The sequence below is a fragment of the Drosophila obscura genome, unplaced genomic scaffold (genome assembly GCF_018151105.1).
Source record: "Drosophila obscura isolate BZ-5 IFL unplaced genomic scaffold, ASM1815110v1 contig_1, whole genome shotgun sequence".
NCBI classification, from domain to species: Eukaryota; Metazoa; Arthropoda; class Insecta; order Diptera; family Drosophilidae; genus Drosophila; species Drosophila obscura.
Window position 1 is genome coordinate 7,363,660 of NW_024542679.1, and position 26,188 is coordinate 7,389,847.

The 26,188-nt window shown below is 43.1% G+C and overlaps 2 protein-coding genes across 2 annotated transcripts in view; one reads left to right on the forward strand and one right to left on the reverse strand.

Moving 5' to 3' along the window:
• Nucleotides 1-406, reverse strand: part of LOC111072208 (hepatic leukemia factor) — a 56,568-nt gene extending 56,162 nt beyond the window's left edge. The window contains exon 1 of the mRNA XM_022363931.2: nt 304-406. Within this exon, the coding sequence (XP_022219623.2) occupies nt 304-391 (88 nt within the window). The 5' untranslated portion in view covers nt 392-406. The remainder of the gene's footprint in view (nt 1-303) is intronic.
• Nucleotides 407-1,718: 1,312 nt separating this feature from the next.
• Nucleotides 1,719-26,085, forward strand: LOC111072187 (AAC-rich mRNA clone AAC11 protein). Its single transcript, XM_022363885.2, has 4 exons — nt 1,719-2,601; nt 20,485-20,694; nt 24,451-24,818; nt 24,888-26,085. The coding sequence occupies exons 1-4, from the start codon at nt 2,107-2,109 to the stop codon at nt 25,846-25,848; spliced, it is 2,034 nt and encodes a 677-aa protein (XP_022219577.2). The 5' UTR covers nt 1,719-2,106; the 3' UTR covers nt 25,849-26,085.
• The last annotated feature ends 103 nt before the right edge of the window (nt 26,086-26,188 follow it).

A 26,188-nucleotide genomic window follows, 5' to 3' on the forward strand; every position in this document is an offset into this window, starting at 1 on the left:
TTACACACACACAAGCACACACAAAACCGCGCTCACCGCACAATCTCTTCTCTCGCAAAATGTAATCGAGAGAGGCAAACGGAATACGAGTGTGAGTGAGAGAGGTAGAGTAAACAAAATCAGACTCCCACACACACACGAACACACTATAGGGGGGAATTGCACGTGTTTCTTTCTTTCTGTTTCACTTGTTCTTTTTGCTGTCCTTTTTGTGGGCACAGTCTGAATGAGATGAGCATGTGGTCAGAGGTTCTGAGAGGGGAGTGTGGGGGAGTGGGAGTGGGAGAGAGCAACGGCACTCACCTCGAATTGATAAATCCATAATGTTCTCCCTTCCCTCGCCGACGACACTGCCGCTGGCTCGTGTTAATTTACGCTCTAACCCCAACATGGCGCTCTCACTGAATAATCCTAACTGTCGTTGCGGGGGCGAGAGAGCCGGAGCATAGCCAAAGAATCGAAGACACAGTTGTAAATTGGAAATCAAAACAAGAGAGCGGGCAAGATCGACAGCGCTGCTCTCTCCAGCCATACTCTCTCTGCCTGGTGACGCTGCTGCAGCCGGCGAAAACGCATCACGTGGTCGGCTGACGTCGTTGGCTGGAACGTAAGGGGCGGGTGGGGCGGTTGGGCGATCGACTGAGAGAGAACCAGAGCGCATTTGAATGCTTTCCAAGTGCCTGCTAGCCATCCCGCTCTCACCTATTGCGCCGTTATATAAGCTTATGTAACGGCGAGTCGACCAGGCATGCGCACAGAGGAACAGTGGGCCACAAAAATAGAAATCTATATTAGACCGAAACCCCATTCCCCCCCTCCACTATGTAGACATGTGCTGACGTCTGCTTCTGATGACTAATCTTCGGATGGTTCTATTTTGAGTATCGGTCGGGTCAAGTTGCAAAAGGATTTTCAGTGTTATGGCAAGGCGAAATGGAAAGTCGGAAAATCCCAAGTACAGTGGGTGTCAAAAAGGAATTACCTTACTCAGATAAAGTCGCAGGTCCCAAAATCAACTTGATTGGCAAGCTGTCGTCCGCCCATTTAGATACCGCACAAAGTGGGGGAATTAGTTTTGGGGATTACTTGACTGCGGAGTGGAGCCCCAAGTGTGGGGAGGTCTGGAATGGGAATGAACGCTAATACCACCTCCGCTGTGGAGGCAAATAACAAATTTAGATAAGTCAAGTGATATATTAGTTCTAATAGAAATGACATTTTTGTTGTTGTAAGGGACTCGGGCCTGGTCTCTCTTTCGCCACTTGAGCAAAGTGTGAATACTCTTTCTTTTGGAAAATAAATGGAAAACGAAAGCAGTAGTGTACAGCCAATATTTACACATTCATTCTTCAATTTTTGTTAATAAATAAAATATTTTTTTTTTAATTGTGCGCCCAAAATTTCCCTACATGATATTCTACACAGAAGCGTGATCAAGTCAAATACACACATGTGTAATGTAGAGCGTCACGTGTTGTGTAGTTAATGGCACAGTGGCGCTTCGCAACATTTTGTAAAATTCCGCAACATTTCGAAAAAATGGTCATACTGTACAGACAACAGCAAAGCTTACTGCGCAGCTGTTAGCAGTTAACAGGGCTGTTAGAAGCTCATACTTTAAACGAAAAAATGAGTCGGTGAGCGTAAAAACGCTCTTTGGTAAGGTATGGATAGCAGGCTAAAACAGAGAAGCACAATTTGCAAAGTTTGCAAGCTTTTGTTTTTTGTTGTAACTTTTCCGGGAACATGATCGGACGTGCGTAAAAACGTCGAGAATAAGTTGCGCGCCGGGTTTGGAGAATTTAAAATATTATAATTGTTTGATTGTGATTGAAATTGATTTACATTAAATTTTAATTGGAAGAATTAGTACAGAGTGTCAAAAACTGATACAGTGTTGTGCAAGTGTGTGTGTGTGTGTGCTGGAAGTGCGTGAAAAAAAGCAGCAAAGGGGAATGAGAAAAACATCAACAATGCCAGTTTGAACAGCAACCAAAGGCAGGAAGAGAAGGAAAATAGAGAAATAAGTGCGGCAAAAGCAAAGGAAGGATTAGAAATTCCTTCGAGAAATAAGTAAATAACCAAAAGAAAACTACAGTTTGAGCCATGCAGCAGGCAGCACAATCGCAGGTGGCGTCACCATCTCCGCCAGATTTTGATTTCCAGATGCCGTGCCGCTATTTCAAAAGTTCTTTTGCGCGTTCGCTTTCGCTGAATGGCGCCGGCAGTGGTGCAGGCGGTGGCAGCGCAGCCTTGGCATTGTCCAAGAACAAGAAACCGCAGACAAACGAGGTCACGCAGCAGCAGCAGCAGCAACAACAGCAGAGGCAAAAGCAAAGGCAGAATAAGGAACAGCCGATAGATGCAGCGGTGGAGCGGGAGGGAGAACTGGAATCATCCTGTTGTTCTACGCCGCCTCCGGCTCTGCCAGCGCGACGTCACACGTCTGGCCACAACAACAACAACAACAACTTGATGCATTTCAGCAGCGCTGCCGCTAATCAGCTGCTGCTCTCTCCACTGCCAGCTCCAATGCAGACCCAGAGGAATCTCAATCATGTCTGGCCAATGCAGCAGCCGCAGGCGTCGGAGTCGTCGCAGGTTGGTATCAGTTTTATGTGCTTTCATTCCTCAATCACCCCTCCCCTCCTCTCCCCTGTCCAGTACATATCTCCTTTTGGTGTGACCATTCCATGACAACAAATTTTTTCATTTCACATTTTTTTAAGGTCACTTGATTTATGTGCGAAAAAGTGTGTTGGTTGCGTGTGTGTGCGTGTGGGTTGTGAGTAGTGGCATTGGCTAGGCGAGAAGGAGAGGGGAGGGCGATATGTACACATGTATGTTTGAGGTGGAGATATGGAATATGTAACAGTTATTAAGTGGACCTGAAAAGTTGATTTAAATTGAAAGTTGCCGTCAGTGATGACAACATATAGCCAAATGAGTGGAATAATTAATAACGAAGAGAGAACAAGAAAAAAGCTCTCTTAAATGGAACTCTTCAATCTATCTGTTCTATCTGGTTGGTCTTCTCTAGGTCAAAGGAAAACAAACATTCAATTTGTTTCGAACTCGAATATAAACAATCAAAACTTTTTGTTGTTTATAGAAAACTTGCAAGGTCTACTCAGAAACTATTATGTGGCCTAAACTGTAATTAGCTAAAGAATTGTTTCTCCATATACGAATAAACATACATATGTGTGTGTGTGTGTGTTCGTGCGTTTTGGGCCCAATAACATTCATTAAGGCGGACCAAAAAAGCGAATGCGAGTGCAAAGGTCAGGCCATAGTTTTAATAATTGCTAGGAAAAAGAGGGGAACAGGAAGGGGTGGGACGTACTATGGAAAGAGGCAGGGAGGGAGTGGGGGCACCCTCCCAATTACATATTTCATTGGCTTTTCTTCATGGCAACAAAAAAAAAAGACAATCAAACAATCAACAAGTTTATAGCCTTTTGTCTTGCGGCCAAATGCAAAAGCTCTGGATGGCAATTGGATACCCAGCCGAATGGCTTGCCCCTCCTTGCCTCTCCCGTTCCACCCAGTTGCAAAGCCTCATTACGAAATGTCGCCAAGATTTTGCGGCTTTAATAGACGCAGATAAAACGTAATGAGAAAAAGTAGCAGCCAGCAGCAGCAGCAGCAGTTTATTATTATTTTTATTTTCTTTATTTTTCTTTATGATTGTCACTTGATATTGTCGCTTGTTCGATGTTTTGTTGCCGGTTGCCTGTTGCTCGTGGTGGCCTCTTGGCCACACTTGAATGGTCTCTGCCTCTGCTGCTGCCTCCCGCTCTGGCTCCCGCACTGGCTCTGTTGTCGCATAATTTGAATTTTTCTAACGCAGCTGCTGCTTGTGGAAGCTTTCCCCTCGTGGCGGCTGTTGCAGCTTGTTGTGTGGCAGGCTACCTCTGGGGGTGTAGGAGTCGTGTTGCATGCACCATCCTCCCAGGGAAGAGAGTTCATTGCATTGGCTTTTCACTTTCAATTGTGGTATGGAAAACCAAAGGAAAACAACAGCAAACCGCATTCGAAGTTCGCGTAGCGTGTTGACAGCTGTTGCAACCGCTGCCTCTAGTTGTGGCATGATGCAGGCGTGAATAGAAGTCAAATTACGATGACCTTACGCTCGCGTTGGTAGGGGGGCAAGCGATTGCCCAATATCTCTCTGGATGCCATGCAGTAATCGTTGGCTTAACCGATTCGATGGGAATCGATTGAACTTCAAACAGGTGCTCCTCATCTCTGGCTTCCTTTTGTGTTTTGTAGGTATCTTAGCCTTGGGTCTTGGGCCTTTCCTTGCCTCTACCTACCTCCCTCCCTCCCTCCCCACTATTATATAATCATGTTTTGCTGTCATTTGGTGACTCCATTTACCCTGAAGATTGTCATATCAACCAAAATGGTACACAGAAATGTCTTCATTTAAGGGAATTATAAGACCATGACCGAGCCACTTTGGGGAGTACTTGTATTAGCCATTTATCTGTCTTTCCGCCTAATGGACGTCTCTTAGGGCTAATTGAAGGGTAATTTTACAGAATAATAAGGTGGAACGCTACCAAAGTGAATGATAAAATGAGATTCTAGATCTATTTTCTTTTCTAAATAAAGGAAAACTTTTCTTGCAATGCCTTTTTACTTCACATATCACACTTGATGCAAATTTTTATTCACCCACAGAAATCTGTATATATTCAGGGAAGGAATTTTTCTCAGATGAAAAACACTTTGTTAGAAATCCCCTGGCTGTGGCATCATCGCAGCCATAATTTCTACAATATATGGATGGACTCTGCAGGGAGAGGCACTCTCCCGTCCATTCATTCCATCTGCTCGTCAATCGTCAATGCGATGATGAGTCCAGAGGGGGGAGGGGGGTTACACTGAGAGTGGGGCATAGAAGTGCAGACGCCACTTTGCCCCCAGGTTGCATTACGCAAAAATTTTACGAAAAATCAAAAAATAAAACGAACGAAATATTGCATAAATCAGGGAAATTTTTGAAGATGAAAAGCGGCGGCACGAAATACTCTGCCAGAAGATGGAATTGCTTGGACTAGCTTAGGATAGATAGATAGACAGTATAAAGATTGAGCATATAAGGAAAGAGTATACACTTTTTTCCCTTTATTCATAGGGATATCAACAGCAGAAAGAGAACCCCTTAGTTGTGCTGATCCCAAGGAAATGCATGCCAAAGGCAAGAGAGTGTGGAAAATGAATTTTTCTGTTGATTTTTGCGCACTTGTGGCACACACCAGAACGCATGAGGATGGAGTTGATTGCCTCTGCACTGGCCCCTGCCCCTCGCAAAGCAGCTCCCACACATAAATCCCAAAAAGAGCAAGAGAGAGAGGGAGGGAGAAAAGTGTGATATTTATTTATAGCCAACTGGTGCTAAAGCTAAAAGAAAAATAAATGCGCCAAGAAATGGGTTAACTTTTTTGTGGCTTGTAAATGTTTTATTCATACATTATTCATATGTACATATGTACATACATGTATGTATGTATATAAACCCCTTAAAGTCCTTATCTAAAAGATGCAATGAGTGAAAAGTGCATTCGCATTGAATCAAATCCCAAATAAATAGAAGTAATCATAATAATAAAATAATTTCGTTCGTTTTTTCTTCTTCGTCAAACATTTTTTAACGATTGAATAACCGTAAAACCGTAATTTCTCAAATATTTTAAGAGGAGCTTCGTGTCGTGTCTGCGTCTGTGGTCTGTGGCATCATTTTTTGTTTTTGGCCACATTCCAGTGTGTCTCGTGGCGCTGGCTCTGGCTCTGGCTCTCTACTTGGCCAAGACTCAAATCAGCGGCGACTAACAACTTGAATGATGGACTGAAACGACTGATTGACTGACTGACAGAGTGGCTGACTGATTGACTGACTTGCTCGTTGCAGAGCATTTTGCATTTTGGCCTGATCGTGAAATCGTCTTTCAGCGAACGTCTGGCATCTGGCGTCTGGGCCTCTCATTAGGCAGCATTTTCCCAAGCCGGAAACTATTTGGCCATAATATTTGGTCATCTTAACCATCTCTCTCAGTCTCTCGCTCTCTTCTCCCCCTCTTTCCCCCTGTTTCTCTCTCTCTCTCTCTCTCTCTTTCTGATTGACACATTGATATACTTTGGGTCCACTGGAGTTAGGACTGTGGGGGTCTCCAGCCCCCAAGTTTGGGTTTCCACTGTTTTGGTCAACTTTTATTTGCGTTTAGGCCATCATTTAAATGCCTCTTGGCCAAGACAGGGAGAGTAGGAGGCTGAGCAAAGTGGTTTGGTTCCCCTTTGATGGATTGATGCAGATGGCCAGTGCCTCAGTGGCTAAGAGGAGCTACAAACTGTTTTTGGAAAATTGTGGAAACTCTGGCGGAGGTGAGAAGGTAGGGGAGCAGCATTTTCATAGATTTTTTACTTAATTCCTTTTCATTTGAAACACAATTTATCGAAAACCAACAAATTCCGTATTCATACGAATTTTTCAACGATTTTCTATAATTTTTTTCGCACTTCTCACTAACGGAAAAGCTATAAAATTAAATTGTTTAAATTTTCTGGAAAAAAAAAACAAATCTATTTGTTGTTGTTTATTTGAAAGAAAAAAATGGCAAATGGAAGGGAAAATAATTTCGAATGGCAGGCAGCTACTGTAGCGGTTCGGTGTGGAATAGACTTCTGCCCAAATGACGGTGTATGGTCCATGCCACTGTGACACTGTGGGTCCAAAATAGAGTGTACATGATTACACAAGTGGGCGAGACGTGCGAGGGGGCAGCAAAGGAATACCTGCTACACTGGTGGTCAACAAAAAAATGTGCACATATTGATAGAGCTAAAACACTGCCTACCAGAATATTGTGCACACCTGTAGAAATAATTACGGAATTCTTTACACTTTACACTGCTGTCTGAAATAAAAGGACAACTGGGCTTAAGCGTGAATCTGCCAGACCATGAAAATCATTTTCTATATAAAAAAAGCCCGTGGGGGAGAGAGAGAGAGAGAGAGGGAGCGGAAGACAAGTTCTCTACTGCTCCGCTCCCTCTGCACTCATTCTGTGTGCGTTGTGTGCATTTTCGGATGATGCTTGGTACGGGTTGGGTGGGGTGGGTAGTGGGGGGTGCGTTCATCAAGTGTAAAACAATAACAACGAAAAGGAGAAGCAGAAAACAACAACAAAACGCTCAGCAGAGCAGCAAATTTCGAAAAAGGCGGAATTGAGCCGATAACAGAATAGCAGCAACAACAAAAACAAAAAACAACAACAAAACATTAAAACAATAGCCAAAAAGCAACAACAATAAGGTAAACCGAAATTAAGGTAAAACATCGTCGGAAAAAATAGTGGAAGAGGAGGAGAAGAGAAAAAAAAAAAGAGAAAAAAGAGCCCCCCAAAAAGCCGCAGTGAACGCGTTTCGCTGCGTTTGGTCCGCGGCGTTCCCCTTCAGCGGCCACCCCCAGCGGCAGAAGCAGCGACGGCGACAGCGAATGCTGAGCGTTGCGCATGCGTACCTGTTGCCCATGCCTCTGTCTCTATGTCTCTTTCTTTCTCTCTCTGTTGTACCTTTCCGCCGCTTGTCAACTTTTTTTGTACAGCGAAATAAAAAGGGAGTTTACGAAGCTTCAAGCTGGCGGAAATAATAAATTCTAAACTCGACAGCAGCAACAACAACAACAAAAAAACAATGTAAGGAAGAAGAGGGGTCGAAGTAGGAGATACCCTTTCCGCAACTAAAGCTTTCCATTGGAAGGTTGCGCGGATGTGAGAAGCTGATCTACTCATCTGATGAATACAAAATATGGACTCTATAGGGTCAAATAGGCTTCGTTCTCTTTGTTGGAAAATTCGTGAAAAAAACAAGATACCCTTTAAAAAGGTATCACACCTCTTCCTCCTCATCTTCGTTTCAGTTGTCTTCTTTTGTGTTTCATTCTCCCACTCCCATATTACACATGTCAAAAAGCTGGAAGACGCAATAAAAGAAGGAATTCCCTGTAAGAGGTTTACCTTCCCGATGCTGCCTTTCCCTTCTCTTCTCTTCGCGCTCTCCCTCTCCTTCTTTCTTTCTCTCATTGTGAATTTTCCCCATTTCTTTTTGGTGAAATTTACTCATTTTGTTTTGCTCACATAACTTCTTTTTCGTTATAAAAATGATTTATATTTTATGTGGATTTGATTTTGTGTTGCTGTTGATTTTTTTCACTCTCTGGTTTTACTCAGGGCTTATTCGTACGATGATCTGAAGCGTAACAACTACAGAAATTAACAACGTTTAGGCCAAAAAGCATTTGAAAGAGGGAAATACCACAGGCAGGGGGGATTTCCAGGGAGACAGACAGAGAGAGAGATGGATGGTGGGAAAAGCTCAAGTTGTGTGTTGGATGATGACTCCCCAAGAAACAGAGTGGAAGCGTGTGAAAATTATTCTAAAGAACTTCTTTAATGGCAGCAAAGGAACACAAACACAAATTAAAGCGGAAATGCTTAATTTTCATTCCCACTTTAAGTTTTTCATCCTGGGCTTTGGCTTCAAGGGGATCGCATTATTTGCATGGCATACTCGAAAACCAATTTTGAAGGCTTAAAAATCGTTCAGTTTGCAAGAAGAAGAGCAACAGAAAAACGGAAAAACAGGCAACAATTAGGGTCAACAGAAGAGCTTATAAAGGTCAAGGGACAATGGGGTGGATGCCAGAAGGGACGAATGAGGGAGTGGCATTGAGTGGGAGAATGAAAAATGACAGAGGAGAAGGGAGAATCTCCCTCTCTCTCGAGAGAGAGATAGGCGTGTTTTTGCAGCCACAAAATGACACAAACTAAAGATAAAGAGAGAGAGGGAGAGGGAGAGAGAAGGTTAGAAGAACAATAGAAAGAGAAAGACAGAAAGAAACATTGAAATAATGATAGCCCCGGGATATCTAGAGGGGGGGCTGCTGGATGGGATGGATGCTGTGGCTCAAATCAAAATACGGCCAAAACAATGCGAAAGGCAAAACAATAAGGCAGCAGCAACAGCAACAGAATAGACGACGGGGGGAGGTTGTGTGCCCCACAATGCATGCGGCATGCCCCCAGCCCCTTCCCCCTCCCCCCACCTAGACCATTAATGAAAATGGCCAACAGAGCAGCCAAGGAAAATGCACAGGAAAAACAGACAGAGAGTGGGAGAGATAAAGAGAAGAAGGAGAGATGGAGAGACCTGCCCGCATTGTTTTCATTTGCTTCGTTTTCGCATGCTTAATTATGGCCATTGACATGCAACGTGTTGCACTAGTCGTCACTAGAGCCTGCAACAGAGAGAGAGAGACACAAACACCAAATACATAGACAGACAGTTACACATAGCAGGGCGCTGTATCTATGAGATGCACAAACTAATAAGCGAAACTTGGCGGCGGATGCTGCTGCTGCTGGAAGTACGAGTACGAGCCCCCCCCGCTCTAGGCCCTATTCTCGTATCAAATTAATCATTCCGTATCACATTTCGCCAGCTCCAGCAGCAGCAGAAGGTGGGAAGCAAGGGGGATGGGGATTGGGCAGAGTGTGGGGCACGTAACGGAGTAGTTATTTCGTACATTTATAGCTCGTATTTCCCCACTTTGCTGCATGGAATTTATGGTATGCTTCTGCGACGAGTACCGTTTTCGGCTGCGACATAAATTACACACAATTTGCATTTGCAGCTGTGCGAAAGAAAGGGAAGGAGAGAGAGAGAGCTCTTTAAATTTAGTTTTTTGCAACTCTGTCCCTTTCTGTGGCACACATAAATCAGCTGCCACATTGCCCCGTGCACAATATTTTAATTGCAGCTTCTGCTGCTTCTGCTTCTACTCTAAATGTATCTGTATCTGCTGCTGATGCTGCTGAAAAGTATCTCATGAATTGAGTTGCAAAACAACAAGTGTGTATCCGTGTATCTAGTGCTCTTCTAGTGCAGACTTTCACTGGGATTCTTGCGTGGAAATTTCATAGTTCTACGACACTCGCGAGAGCGAGAGAAGTTTCTAGAATGTGGGAATGAAATATAGAGAATTAGTGATACAGATGCACGCACATTGTGGTATTTAGTCGGAATTTAAGATGTACCCATATTTGTGAATGCTGAGGAAGGAATCCTCTCAACGAAGAGGGCACTATATGCAATGGAATTGTGGAATCCTTTCCTTGTTTTCTCCATCAAAATCCCCTAATTGGCACAATGCTCCCTCCCCCACTATCTGCAATCATCTGTACTTCCTGGTGTCCCTGTAATACCCCCAAAATGAAACATTCATTAATATTCTCGTGTGGCTCTGCTATTGGCCAAAATTAAAGTGCTAATGAGCCATCGCATGCCACAGAGGCAGCCACAGCAGCCGCATTCGTTCCACACGTTAAAAGTAAATTGAAAAATATTATAATTAACAAACAAATTCCCGACTTATCCCCTACTGCCCCTGGGGGCTATGGATTCCCATTTGAATGTCTGCGTGAAGAGGCAATTAAACGGAGAGGCAATTAGCCAATTAGCCAATGGGTCATCAGGCGACAGCCCCAGTGAGCCCCAAAAGCTGGCCAAGAGCGAGCGAACGAGTGGGCCACCAGCAAACAGCAGCAGCAGCGGCGGCAGCGGCAGCAGCAACAACTTCCGTTAGAATCAAAAACATATTTCAGTTTTGCTCCGTGCCCCGTCCCTCGTCCCTGGCTCTTGCTGCAGTGAGCGGCGTGCAAATTGCTGTCCCAATTTTTCAAGCATAAAAAAAAGAGTCGGAGAAACAGACAGCGCTATAAAGTTGGACACGGATAGAGAGGGATAGATAGATAGATATAGTTGTAAAGAGGGAGAAGGAGGACGGAGTTGTCCAATGGAATCGCTTAACGAAAAACACTTTAAAGATATTTACAATATTTTGCAATCTGCAAAAAAACCAAAAAAACAAAAAAAGCGAAAATCCAAGCGAAACGGCACATAAAAAGAATTATTGTGTAATTTATTGTTGTTGTTTTTCTGCTTTTTTGTATGCATAATATTTCTTGGCTTTATTTTTTTATTTTTCTTTGGACAGTCATCAGGCGTCTTTTGGGGGGCGATTAAGGGAGTGCTTCGGTTCGGGTCGGGTCTTAAGAGTCTTACATAAAAGGTGTGTGTTTCGGAGGTGAAAAGCGGTAGAGATTGGCGATAATTAGATAGAGATCCTATTAGAGAAGCAATTTCGGATCTTAAGATTTGGATCTTGTTGCTGCTTGCTTTTTTGTCAGCAAAAAACTTAATTGGATTTATTTTGGTAAGGTTTGAGGTTAAGCGGAGAGATCTTTGAGAGATGTTTTTTTTTCCTTGTATTCGTTAACCATACTTTAATAAATTTGGAATTTAGTATTTTTTAAATGGGGACCTACACACACACTCGTATTATTTTTATCTCCCGTCTAAAGGAAATAATATTTTAATGGCTTCCCATGTATTAAACCCCCATTCGAAACGCATTCATCTTCCTACTACAATACTCGAATATATCATAGGATCCATTTGTTCCACTTCGTTGGGATTTTCGTCTGGTTTAAATCGCTTTTCTCACCTTTTTCCGTCTCCGAATGAACTTTGATTTGATTTGCGATTCAGTGCATTGAACCCCACTGAAACTCTGCCCAAAATGAGTCAATTCTGGCCGAAATAGAGACCACAGAAAAGCCATATACAATACGCCATGGAATTGCTTGAGATCGGCCCCAGCGGATCGCGTGTTTGTATATATCATGGGTAAAAAAAAGTCTCCCTCTCTCACTCTTCGTCTGCGTCTCCATCTCCGATCTACGTGAACTGAAATTTTCAGTCGTAAATGTTTGAAAATTATGCAAATAAATATGAAATAAAACTAAATCGCAAACATTTGGTGGAGCGCGTGTAAGTGTGTCTGCCAGTCCCCTTCATCCGACTCTCCTCTTTATGTGTGGCCTTGAAGCAAATGGCGTACCAATTGCAAGGAATGAAATGGAATGCCATATAGAAATCCTTGACATTCGGAAGCTGCACTGCAAGAGGAAGTGGGAGAGAGAGAGGGGCAAAACGAGAGAGAAGTTTTCTCTCCAATTAAATTGAGTTTTCAGGTGCGTTGGAGGGGTGGGGGAAACTCCTGTGGCAGCCACGAAATTGATGTTGCCCCATCGCATCGCCCTCTCGAACTGAATTATGAGGCAGCCACAAGCAGAGCATAAATAAAATGATTCCCAAACCGAAACGAAGCCAAAAAAAAAGCACAAAAAATAAAGCTTGAAGCAAATGATACCCTACCTTTTACACAGATTCGATTGTGCCCACTCGTCTTTGATTTAATTCAATAAAAAACAGAAGATGGAAAACATTGTGGATATGTACAGACATTTGTTTTTACATGCCGGAAACATCTAGGATATCATAATGAATTCCATATATTGTCGTAAATACTCTCTTCTCTGCATTGGCCAACACTTGATCCACATCCTGGCGCTTGCCCCTCCGTAAGGGTATCCAAAAAAACAAAAGAACTGATTCGAAGACAACAAAAAATCGTGTCTGAAATCTTGGCTTGAAGCCCGCAACGTCAATGGTGGAGTTTGAGCAGCCTCATCTGGTATGCAGAGGGCGTCCTCCACGCCTCCGTGCCCCCTAGCATACCCCCGTGAAACGCTATGCCCTGGCAGAGCAGAGCAGCGGTAAAATAACTGCTGCAGCACGAGTGTCGAGAACGTCGAATGGACGAACATCGAACCTATTTGTAGTTATCAGAAAATTAAAAAGAACGTGCCACCAGGCGGCAGTGGCTTTACTTGGGAGAAGGCTGCTATAGAGTGGTGGGGTGTGGAGGCGGACATGGGGAACGGTCGTGCAAATGCCTATGCATGTAACTGTGAATAGTTCTCTACCGCTTGCCGCTGAGTGAATTATTCAATTGGTGAGCAGAACAACAGACGCCGCCGTGTACTCCATTCTACTCACAAAATAAAGCAGAATTTGTAGGGGTATAGTACAGGGAATAGGCAGAGGATACCAGAGTTGACGTTAACATTAATGATTATGTTAATTGTCGTAGTAGTGTCAAAAGGGTTTTCAGAGGAAGGAAGCTGAGATTACGAGCGAATTTTAAAGTTTAAAATATAATTACATAGCTTTCAATAGGATGATCAATTATAAAAACAAAAACACGGTTCCTTCACTATCATTTTCACCCATTAAAAATGCTCCTGGAAATCTTAATCTACCACGAAAAACAGATTTAAATCCCTGTCTAAATATTGCATTTAAAGTGTAAAAAAAAGCTCCTTTGACCATAAAATATGCATATCGCATGCAAATGCAGGAACCCGAAGTGTTATGGCCATAATACAATATTTGACGCTTACGTAATAATGCACAGAGTGGAAAGACGAGAACTCCAATAAGGAAGAGAATGCAGTTACCCTGCCACTGTCGCTGCCACTGTCGCTGTTTGCCCTTCCTTCTTCTTCTTCCCGACAGGTAGAGCGACAGAACGTATGTTTTGAGTTCCGCCCTATCCCCCTATCGTTCCATCCATCCATCCATCCGTTCGTTCGTTCGTTCACAATTTTCCAGTTCCGCTCTTTGCGCACTTTTCCGCCTTTCGTTTTTCTGTCGCTTTGCATTTCCGTTCTCTGTGATAGGAGGGGATCCCCAACTGCACTCATCTCCCCTCCCCACCCCTCTCACTCGTTGTATCTCTGGTCATCGAAGGCCAATGGCTTATGGGAATAATATTAAAGAGGAAACAGAAAAGGTCTTTAAACTACAGGTTTTACCAGGCTGTGCAGGGGGGGAGCTACAGGAGGTCACAGGTTAGATGAGAACGTAGCCAAAAACCGAAACTCTGTTGATCAAATTGCAGGTCGTTGAGCGTTGAGCGTTGTAACGTTTTCACGCCTCAATCAAGTGATGTAAATTGAATTCCCAGCCGTGTTCCCATTCCCATTTCTCGTGGCCAAAAAAAAACAAGATTAAAACAGCATCTCGAATGGCGCAGTTCTGTGGCCATAGCCACTTGAAAGCCACATCTTGGTCAAAAAAGTATTTGTGGATTTAATCCACGAAGCCGGCGCGAAATTTCCACTGCTATTTGCTGTTTTTGGGCTTGGGGCTCCGATCATTGGAATGGACTTTGTAGCGTTCAGCGGCTCTAATCTAATCGAATCGAAGGCGTAGGTCCAATCCATTTGCGTGAATTGCAAAAATTCTCTCGCTGTCTGTTTGTCTCGCGAAATTGGTAGAAAGATACAGAAACAAACTCTCAAGTGTCCGCCCCAGGGAGCGTAGCAGATTCTGCTGTAAGTTTCCTGTAAGATACTTTTGTGTGCCCCAAAGGGGAGGGGCACTATCCCCCCATTGAATATGTAGAGCGACACAAAATGTATCTGTAGATTAAAGATATCAGAACAGATCTCCATCCAACAAAATATTCAAAATGAAAAATTATTTTGGATTATTTTTTGGTGGATTATTAAAATTTAAATATTTTTAATTTAAATCAAGATGTATAATAATTTAGAAAAAAGTAAAAAATACAAAAAATATTGATGAAAGATTTTAGATCTTAGAAAGATTACAATGTGCTTTTCCTTCATCTGAGTAGATATCCAAATCCTTAAACAAACCCGGAATCAAATGGTTTTTCCCTTTAACTGAAATTTCAATTTGTTGTTCATGCCCACCCCAAGGGGGTCAAATGGCTCCAACGATCAAACAATTGAAATATATTGTGCGTAAAGGCGCACCTCAAACAATGGAGGGCGTGGCAGCACACATACACACAGGTAAAAGGGGCGTAGTGGTGGGTAGTGCCAAAGACAACAGACACAACAGACAATGAGGAAGTGTAACAATGAGGGCCTAAAGGGCCACGTTCTGGCCCCATTAGAGGCCCATTTGGAATTTATTTAACCCGAAGGCCCTCCCCTCCCCATTAGACCACTTCATACACTACTCTATCTCCTCTTGTCCCCCCTTCTCCGTCTCCCTGTCTCTTCAGTTCCACCCCTGGAATGGCTTAAACCGAAAATTAGTTTACACAATAAACTAAACAACAGCCACAGGTCGCCTCTTCTGTAGTCGATTGCCGTCGCGTCGGTTGTGGTTCCACTGTCGGTTGCAATTGCCGTCGCAATGTGATGGGGACGGGGGGTGTTCATGGGTGAGGTAGGAGGTGCATGTGGTGGAGATTGGGAGGGGATTGTATAGGGCTGGAATCGTGGTATTCCGCCTCTGTGACATGTTGCCGGGTAATCAGTCGCCCAACCGCTGCCCCTTGAAGGTCAAATATGTTGACAGATATCCGTCCACGTCTCCGCCATCTTCCATCCATCCCCCGTCTTCAACTTCAATCATTGGCAACAATTTAATGGCGTGGCTTTTGCTTTTTTATATCGAAAACAGTTCCAGTTGACGGAACACGAAGCAAACAGCGACAAAAACGTAAGAAGCGTCACAAACGACACGCAACATTCAAATGTTTTACCCGAGATGAGAGAGAGAGAGTGAGAGAGGAAATCCGAAATAAAGTTTTGTTGTGTGTGGAAATTAACCCAATTTCCGTGCTACTGAGGGGGGATAAAAAAAGATGCAGAAAGACGGAACAGTACGAAACGGAGGTGATTCCTTGGCCAAAGGCCATCGGCCACAAAGCTATAAGCCATCGCCATCAGCCATAAGCCATAAGCCATAATAATAAACAGCAATCAGGCATCCGATCTTCTGGGCAGCGTGAAAAACAAACCAGAAATTCGGAAAATGTTGTCATTGTTTTGCTTTTTGGGGACGGTGATTTTGTCATGTGAGAAAGTCGTGCCAAATGCAGATCTGCAGATATTTAACCATTATCCAAATGACAATTATCATCGCTCCGCGCCACCCCCACTGGAGGGTGCCCCGCAGCCCCAGATGATGATGATGATGATGATGATGTGATGATGGAGCGAAATCCAATGCCACTACGAAGTACTCGTACTTTCCAGACGTGGAGCATAACAAATGCAGCAGCCACAGCAGCAACAGCAAAGCGCCACAAATTGTTGAACAAATCTATGCAATTTGTACACTGAATGAATGAATGAATGAAACGCTGCCCTCTCTCCCCTGCACTCTTTTCATTACAGTTTCCATCTCTCATTATAAATGGCATAAGACACATTTTCAAGCTCATTTTTTCCCCACTTCATTTTCTTTTCTTTCTGTCTTTGCCTTGAAAATCCAAGCCTCCATTCCGCGCAGACAATACCAAGTTGAACTTTGGAGTTTGTGGCCAAAAAGAGGGGACAAAAGATGGCCAAAGAGTGGATATAATGGATATAGTACTGCTCTAAAAGACCTTAATCGAATTAGTCGCAGACTTTGGGTGCTCTTGGAAGTGTGAATAATTTTTGGAATTTCGGCATGAAATTAGTTTTACTCCTTGGGGCAGTGAAAGATTAAGATTCCAATAGATTTTCCTAATCGAAAATCAAACAATTCAGACATGGAGGCCAAATAAATCTTTCAACTAATCACGGTTGAAAGTAACTTAATATCAAAAAAAAAAAAAATCAAACAAAATTCTTTTAAATCCCTTACCTACTGAATCTTTAAATATTCGCCAGATATTGTACGAGTATTCAGGCTTCAATTGGCTGCCTCCACCTCCCATAGTTGTACTTGCTTCATTGTCTTTTTCACTTCCTGCTGGTGCAACAATCGACAAACAGAAATAACTTCATTTTTGTGGACATCGAACGAGGGTAAAATGTTGATCGTTGGACAAATATGTGGAAAATCTGTAATGAGAATGCGGGGGATTTTCCCAGCGATGCATGAAATGCTATTTGACCCCCCCCCCGACGATGATGCAGTGCCTCTCTCGCTGGCGGTTTGGTTCTAGCGCACAAAACAATTTAAATATCAAACAAGGGACAGAACGACATACCTCGATACGGCTATACGGGCTGTTGCTGCTGGATGGGTTGGATGGGTGGGGTGGGGTATGGGTGGAATTGGTAATGGGAGACGAGAGCCAAGTTTTTGCTGTTGCCCGAGGCCTGGGAATCCGCCATCTACCCCTCTGGCACCCACTCCGCTCTCTGCCACATGTGGAAACCCTTTGAAGCACACTTGTTGCATACGCTGCAACCGGTGCCCCCCCCGTACGCCTGTCTTTGGCTGGAAATTACTGGAGCATGCAACTGTTTGTTGCTGTTTCTGTTTCTCTGTTTTCTGCTGATTTGAAATGCAGATTCCTGCATCTTGTGGCTTTATTTCATTTAAATATAAATAGCCCTCATTTGATGAGGAAGGAAAGGCGGCAGGAAGGCGTAGGAAGGAAGGGTGTACTCTGGGTGACCTACAGTGAGTTTCAAAAGTGTAGCTAGAGTTTTTTTGTATCTAAAAAGAGAGAGAGAGAAGTAAGCCGCAAAAGATATTGGAAGGGAATTAAAATAATAATAATAAATAATATATAATAAATAATATATAATATATAATAAATAATATATAATAAATAATATATTATAAATAATAATAATAATATTTTGGTAGATCAAGGGCTATCATAGATACAAAGATATTCTCTTAATCTATGATACTTCCTTCCTTTCAGATATTGTGCAAATTCTATGTTCTTCGATCAATCAGAAGATGTGTTGAAATGTACGAGTAAATAAATGTAGATATTCCTTTCTATATATGCGTGTGACAGCAGCTTTTCTTTGGATTCTAGATCCCACATACTCGTACATACATACATATGTACATATGTATTTCTGCAAATGCAAATTCAATTGACATTTCATTTTGTTGGCAGTCGAAAGACTTGGAAGACGCTGCTTCAAAGGCAGACGACGTGTTTTTTCCAAGCCAAAAGCAAAATTCTTGGCTAAAATGAGGTCGTACTGCATCTATCCTCTCTCTCCCCCCCTCTCTATATCTTTCTCACCATCTCTCTTCAGCGTTTGTTTGTCTGCGAATTTAAATTAGATTTGTTTTAGGACTGAGAACCAGAACTACACCTACTCTACTGAAAGACGGAGAGCAGTGGAATGGGGGGAATGCAAATTAGTTTTGAGCCAAGAATTTGTTGGGGGGGAATGTGGGAATGTGTGGGAGATTACACTCAGACCCGCACGAGTGTGTGCTACGAATGTATCTCCATCTAACTATGCCTTAAAAGATTGTTTGGGAATTGGATTTCTGATTGCATGGCAGAGGCCAGAGACCAGAGGGAGTAGTCATGCCCATGCTCCTTGTTATCTTTTGTCTGGGAAGATGAACTAATTTTCGTTGCAGTTTTCCGTTTTCACCCCAATTAAAACTTACAGAAATTGCATTAAAATTGTACGATAATTGGTAAATTGGTTCATTCTTTTTTTTTATGGGAATAGAGCAGAAGGAGAGGGAGCAGACTCTCTTTGAATATTCTCATATGCAAAATTATGACGGAGAATGAAGGGAAATCGACCTGACAGCCCTTTTTCTGACTTGAGAATGGATTAAGGAGAATATTAAAGAAAGAACGAAAGAAGTGTGAATGAAAACCATGAAATTTCTATCTACTTTGTTAGAGGCAAAGAAAGTCTTTGGGCGAAGAATGTGAACAATTTTGAATTCAAGTTTTTTCGTGGACATTATTATTATTGTTATTATCCGAAAATGTCCCTTAATCTTTAAATTAATTAAATCTTCGAATAAATAATGAATAACCATCCCATTTTCACCATTGCATTTTGGATTTGGATGAGGGAAAATACTTTCATCCACCGCTTTCTGCAGTGGCCTATCCAGCTGCATCGCTCCCTCCAGCCTCCCTCTATAATACCACGCTAAATGTTGCTAACATAGTTGTCTCTCTATACTCGTATAATCCAACAAATCCAATAATAAAAAAAAACCAACCCAATCCTAAAGAAAATAAAATTAATTAACAAGCGTAAAATTGGAATATGACCGCAAATTTGGTTGCACCATAAAAGGGAGAGACAAACCATGGCTCGGGGGTACCGCTGCAGTAGTTTGGAGTGGGCATGGCCAGCTGTTAAGACCGCAAATGATAATTTTACAGTGCGGCAAACATTAAACAATTGCAACAACAACAACAAAATTAAACAACCAAACCAACATTTCAAATCAAATTTGATGAAAATTCAGAATTTTGTATTCGGTCATTTGTCTTTTTTGTTGTTTTGTTTTTGGCTACTGTGGAGCACTGGAGGGGCGATGTGGGCGTGGAAAATAGGCTAAGAGAGTGAGATAGAGACAGAGATTGTAAGAGGAGAGATGTTACATCATGGCGCAAAGTGTGGGCCGAAAAAAAAAAAGAGTAATGGAGGTCGAAATATGAATTGTTTTTCGGGTTGTAATTGTTTTTTGCTTCGGTTTACATTTTTTTGTTTTTGCTTCTTTTAACCAAATGCTTCGGTAATATTTTCCACACTAATTTGTACCCTGTAAGCAGAGGAGTGTTCGGGTATATTGATTACTACTAAGTGAAGCTCAAGTTAATGCTTTTTCTCATTAGAAAGAGAGATGATTAGATTAGGGGTGGGTACTCTGAACTTGATTTGTAAGCAGATTTTTCCGCTGTAAATAAGTTAAAATTCGAATTTTTATTTTAATTTTTAGTATTTCACTCTAAGGTATCGTAGAGTACTAATCTTAGGGTGTCTAGCCTAGGCTTGCAGCCTAGGGTATCTTACATGTCTTTATCCTGAAGATATTTACACCTGGGGCACTTTTTCCTCCTCTGTTTTCCCCTTTTTTGGTGAGATTTTTCGAGCTGTGGGTCAAAGTCTTTTGAAAAAATGATGTTATAAAAGAAAAAGTAAACCGCAACGGGTCGGTCGGACACTAAAAGCTACGACTATACGAAAATAAAAGCCAAGTTATATGAAAATATGGACATGAGACATGGACGTAAACGAGTTCTTCTCCTCCCTGTTCCTCACCTCTCACACCATCACCCTCTCTGCAGCATATGTGGAAAATGTGAAGTATACCAGAAATTTATTTATTTTATGTACAAAAAGTAAAGCGAAAACTAAAGCGGATAACTATGAAAAAATAAAGAAATACAAATTTAATAAAGCAACAAGAGAGGGGGAGAAAAGAGTGGGCTAGGGATAGCGAGGAGTTGGTGGGGTCTCACACAGGGGAATTGTAAAAATAATTTTCTCTAATTAATTGTACAACTTTTGTGGGGTTTGTGGGGGGGTAATATGATGTGTTGTGTGGCTGAAGTTGCTTTCCGCTTTTGGTGAAACATTCCTGCTGCATGGAAAAGCGTTGAAAAATGTGGTGCCACCACTGGACCTCCACCAAGTTGTTGTCCAACACTTGGACAACATTTTTCACATTACTTGTATTTGTTTCTTTTTTTTCTTTTATAATTTTTTAAAAACTAATTTAACGCGCATTTCTTATGCATTATTGAACGCCGATGGCCATATAAATATTATATGTATTTATTTGTGACAACATTTGCAGGATTCCAGCAGCACCAGTAACATCATGACGGTGAGAGCTGCCGCACCCAGCTGCCACAGCCACCAAAGCCAGAGCTACCACAACCACTATGACTTGCAAACACAGCAGCAGCAGCAGCCAATGCAACAACAGCAACAACAGCATCCACTAAATGTCGAGGCTGTCATATTGCAGAATCAGGTGGATACGTTGCATTGGCAATTGAAACAGGTGAGTGCCTGAATGAACAGAATGAGTGCCATTCGAGGGGCCATTCGATTTCTGGGCCCAAAGAAATAACAATAACAAAAGACTTGAGACACGAACGTGACTTGTAGTTACCTCTCTCGTATCTCTTGCATTTGGCATGCCCCACACCCCACACACACCCTATATCTACCAGCAACCTCCTCCATGCGCCTACATGCGGCGGACTACTGTTCTCCATGGATCAACCTGTTTTACCCCCCCTACCCTCTCGCTGTCATTGCTATATCTTTTTTATTTAAATAGTTCTCACGCTTAATTTACAAGTGGAATGGAATGAAAATGGAAATATGTGGCATGAGATGTGTGTGTGTGGAATGATTCCTATTCCGGTTAAGCAGTCTATCGTGGCTTGTTATGGCATTTCCTTTCCATTCTATCTGCTGTGCCCCTCTGCTGTTCCCCTGCTCCTGTTTCTACTTCTATTATATTCTTCCGTCTGTTAGGGCATCTACATCCCCGGTAACATTCCGACTTTGGCCGCTGCCTAATTATAGACGACTCTCTCGCGGTGTGGCCTCCAGCCATCCCATCACACCATCCTCTGCCACATCTTCTAGATTGCTTTATGCTTTGTTCTGGTCATCCATGGTCATCATTTCATTGTCTTTTCTGGCCATTTCCTCTACAGAAACAACAGCAGCAGCTGCTGCTGCATTAATTGTATACTTCCTTAAAAAAGTAAAAGAGATAAAACCAAAACAAAGGTTTGTTAATGGATCCTCCCCTGCTGCTGGGGTTTCAGAAAATTCAAGAAATGTGCACTATGGTAGGAGGAAGCTCCTTCGATTAATATCATTATTTTGTGACTACTCAATAATAATACGTTTGTGAAAGAATCCAAAGAACAATCCATGGAATGGCGATTCGAAGGGAATTGCTCTATGATTGAAATCCAATTTATTTCATCAGCTGTGAAGAGCGCACAAATGATGGGAAATGGGATCTATGGTACATAATTATGGAATTATAAGTATAAGGAATTCAAAGATCATTAAATACATACTTCTGTATATACATACATGTGTATGTATGGGTTTGAATTATAGTAGAATTCAATGGAACTATTCTCAGACATAAAATGTCGAACATTTGTACAGTTCTATTGAGTTTTTGAATGAAAGTCGATTAGATATAAACTCGGGCATTAAGAAATTAAAAAGGCGAATATTCTATTCATAGATCCCATTGAAATTTAATGCAGATATACGAGTACTGTCGAGTATAGGAAAAATTCTAAGATGAAAGCTAAATAGTATTCAAGGCTGGAAATGCATCTACGAATTGTACGAAAATTAAAGTTTTATAAAGTATTTGGAGGAATACATGTACTCTCCCAACAAACTGTTTTGCTGTGCAGATCATTAATTGGACTTCTAATATATTATAAGTGAAGTGAAACTGATTGGAGGAAGCCATGACCCCAATCTCTGATTTGAGCCAACAAAGCCCCATCGGTGGCCCCTAATTGGGGTAACAGAAAACAGAATAGTCACCTTTCAAGAAGAAAGATCACTTTTCACTGCGTTCATCATTTCCACGGGCATCGACTTTTCAAAGTTTTTCCCCCATTGCTGTGCTTTTCTAACCCACTTTTTCGAGGCTTAAAGCCGCTCGCTCTCCGGTCTCATTTTACCGCTCTCTGAACTGGAGAGACCCCACCGATGGATGGATGACCTTCAACGTGAAACACGTTCAGCGTGCAACACTTTCAATTCCCCGCATTCGAAGCGGTTCTATGCAAACGCATATGAACGCCAACGGATGTCCAGATACAAAGATACAAAAGACATAAGAGATACAAAGATACAAGAGCGAAAATATTTACGCTTTCGTTTCGATTTAATGCGCTTTAAATGAGCCCCACAGCCACAAGAGGCCCGTGCCCCATGCCACAGCCTTCAATGATTGAAGGTGGACGCCTCTTGGTAGATGGAAAGCCGATGGAAAATTGCAGAAAGCAAAACGAAACAAAAACAAGAACACAGAAGGAAAATATGGATATGAAAATATGATGTATATTTTCTATACTTTGGTCAGTTTCTTGATGATCGAAAAGTGGGTTAGAGAGAAGGAAAACTACTTGAGGCTGCCTGCCGTGGGTGGACTCCAGATTGATTGATTGATTGATTGATTGATTGATGCACAGTCGATGGGTGGATAGGAAAACAAATTCGAATGTAATTTATGCCGAGCGAAAGGAAGCCAAGGAACCAGAGCCATAGCCAGAGCTGGTTTTGGCCACCTAAATGCCTCCTAAATGAATGGCCTAATGCGGCAAGTGGTGCCACACAGCCACACAGCCAGGAAGTGCGTTCGAATGGGAGGGGCTGCTACTGCCAGACAGAGCGTAAACCCAATCCCCCAATCGGAGAGCTTCTTCTAGTAGATGTTGTATCTTTTATCGCAGCTCCAATTGTTCGATGAGCGAAAAGAAGCAGCACTCGGAGGTGCCAAATTCGTATTTGGAGTGTGCATTTTTCGAATGAAATTAAGCCATAAAAAAAAAAACCATAACAAAATCGAAATCACTCGTAAAGAGCCAACGAATTTCCACACATAATTTTCATATAAATCTCAGACATACACGAAACGAAACCCCCACGAAAAAATTCGTAATCCGCAAAGAAAAACTAAAGGCAAATAAAGAAAAACAACTGCAAAAGCTCTGGCTGACACGCATCGAGGAAAACTCTGCAAACGGAAAACGTCCAATGGAAAAATTAGCAACAATTTCTAAACTGCAGTGCAACAAATGCAGCGGAGGCATTGGCTGTGGCTGTGGCAGCAGCGACTGTCTGTGGCTGTGGCAGCGGCGCAGCCACTTACATAATCAGTGGCCAGAGACCAGCAACATTTTTGGCATCGTGTGAAGTCATGAAGCTCCACCGAAAGCCACCACGAAGCCCCACTCTTTATTTGGTTTTGGCCAATTTTCAAATGGTTTTTGGCGGTGACCGTGTGCCAGGTGGATGAATGGATGGGATGGCAATCTTAACGCCTATTTGAGGTCTCTGCCAATTTGGCAAACGGCGATACGAATTGCATTTGAAAATTAGACTCACATTTGGCTCAAAGCACAAAGAAGTTGATCAAATGATGAGACGACATTCCTTCGGAACGGAAAACGATGCTGCTGCTGGCCCACAGACCCAAACACAAAGAGTGGGGCGGGCATATGCAGAAAGAAAGGCGTGGTGGAGTGGAGAAAGAGCAGCCGGAGCAGAATGGAGAGCGATAACAAATCAAGTGAAAGTTTTTATAGGCTGATGATGCGGCTTTGCCGGCTGCTGGGGCCATAGAAAAATCATGCAAACAATTAACATAAATAACAAATTAAAGTCATTGTCGATGATCGTCGTCGATCGTTCGTTTCAAATGCATTTGGAAGAGTGTCAAAGCAGTGACCAGTGACCCCACAGTGCACAGTGGGACGAGGTCCATGGAGTTTCAGAAGCTGAAAGAGATCTTGATAGGCATCAAAGGCAGAGAACGATATGATCCAGAGAACGCAGCAGAATCTGATGATGAGAGTAGCCAGAAAAGTCCATCCATACAGGCAACCATATAGCGCAATCCTTCTCCTTCCTTCTTCTTTCATAGCTTTCCTCTATCATTTTTCATCTCCTCCCGATCCATTTCTATAACCTCCAAACCATATGATCCTGTCCAGGATGATCCTCAAGAGATCTTTTCCTTTCCTTCCTTTCCTTTTCGCAGACCGAAACCAATTGTGAGATGTACCGCGCTGTCATGGAGGAAGTGGCACGTTTCTTCGAGCGCTACCAGCAGCAGCTGCATCTGCAGCAAGCCCATCGAAACGGGGAGCAAATCGCTCGCTCCAAGAGTCTGCACCATGTGCACGGATTGGGACACGGCTCCATTGGCTCAATTGGCTCCTCGCTTCAGAGTGACCAGCGGGATCCGCTGCTCCTCCACGATGAGGATGCCGTATCCGCCTCGTATCTGCGTGCCAGAAGCAGCACCAATCTTATGCTCAACAAATCGATGCATGCGATGAACGAGGAGCACAACTACGAGCCGATTGCTCCAGCCGGCAGCTACAATGCCTTCAAGGATTTCACATGGTAAGTGGAACTGATTTAGAGATGCAAAAGAGGGTTCAATCCATTAAAATCTCTCTCTCTCTGGATCAGGCGACGCTCTCCTAAGAAAACTGGAGTCTGCAAGGCCCGCCTGTCCGCCCCAGAGGTCGCCGAGGAGAAGCTGAACCAGGAGGCCTTCCGCCTGGCACGCACCATCAGAAATCTGCTGCACACTTCCGAGCAGCAGCCGGATCTCACGCAGCCGCGTCACTCGCTGGCCTCTGGGAACGGAAGCCACATGCCGCATCTCCATCGCCTGTGCAAAGCGAAGACCAGCTCCGTGATGACGCTCCTCCAGACGCCCTCGCGGCACAACTCCACGAGCATCATGAATGCCACCATGGATGTGTCCTCGCCCACCCACTCGGCCGCAACAGCTGGTAAATCGCATGCGGAGATGCTCTTTCTGCGGGCCAATACCATGCGAGACTCGCGCCTCTCGCTGCGCAGCTCCACCGATAGTTCTGTGCATTCCACCATCTCCTCGACGGCCTCCTCCACCTCTTCGAAGATCGAAACGGATGAGGATACCAACAACAACAACAGCAACACGAACAACAGCAACAACAACAACAACTTGACCACAACCGCCAGCAGCACCGCAGCCACAGAAACAGCCATCAGCCACAACAACAAGAAACCACAGCCCACCGCCAATGGAGGAGGATCGAGCAGCACAGAGGATGAGAGTGGCTTCAGTTCGATCAGCTCATTTCACGACGTGGGCCTGCCCCTGAGCTCCACTCTGATTGGAGGCGGAGGAATCGATCATCAGAGGCGTCTCTCTGTCTCCACAACAGACAGCCGCAATTCGACGCTCAAGTCGGGGTCCCTGAATGTCCTGGGGCTTCCCCTCCAGCAGACTACGACTCTAAATCAGAATCAGATTCAGAATACCCAGCAGACCAATACAACAACGCAGCCCTCGAAGACGACGTACAGGAATGCCGGTCGCTATCAGCGCTTCTCTACCCTGTCGAATGAGGATGCAGCTGCTGTGCTGTGGGTCTGAAGCGGCCCAGTCCCCCATATCAAGATTATTATTGTGTGTAGTGTGTGTGCCTCTCTCTTGTTCAGATGTTATGCTTATGCCCTAGAGAGAAGAGAGAACATTTGAGTTTGAATCGATGTTCGATTTGATGTATTCTTTATGTTATTAGAAAGGAAGGAAGGAACGATCGCATTTTTTATGTTAACATTTCATGTAAATTTCATTTTAAGTAAGTCTTAGAGTACATATAAATAAAATGTATAATTTATATAACTACGAAACGAACTACTACAACGTACAACTAGTATCAGTAGATCAGTAGTCTGCTATTCTTGCCTCAATCCATCCCCTTGATGTTGAT

Excerpts from the sequence above, each read along its gene's own strand:
- LOC111072187 (XM_022363885.2), top strand. The coding sequence starts at position 2,107 with ATGCAGCAGGCAGCACAATCGCAGGTGGCGTCACCATCTCCGCCAGAT. Across the intron at positions 2,602-20,484 it reads AGGCGTCGGAGTCGTCGCAG|GATTCCAGCAGCACCAGTAA; the intron begins GTTGGTATCAGT and ends CAACATTTGCAG. Across the intron at positions 20,695-24,450 it reads TGCATTGGCAATTGAAACAG|ACCGAAACCAATTGTGAGAT; the intron begins GTGAGTGCCTGA and ends TCCTTTTCGCAG.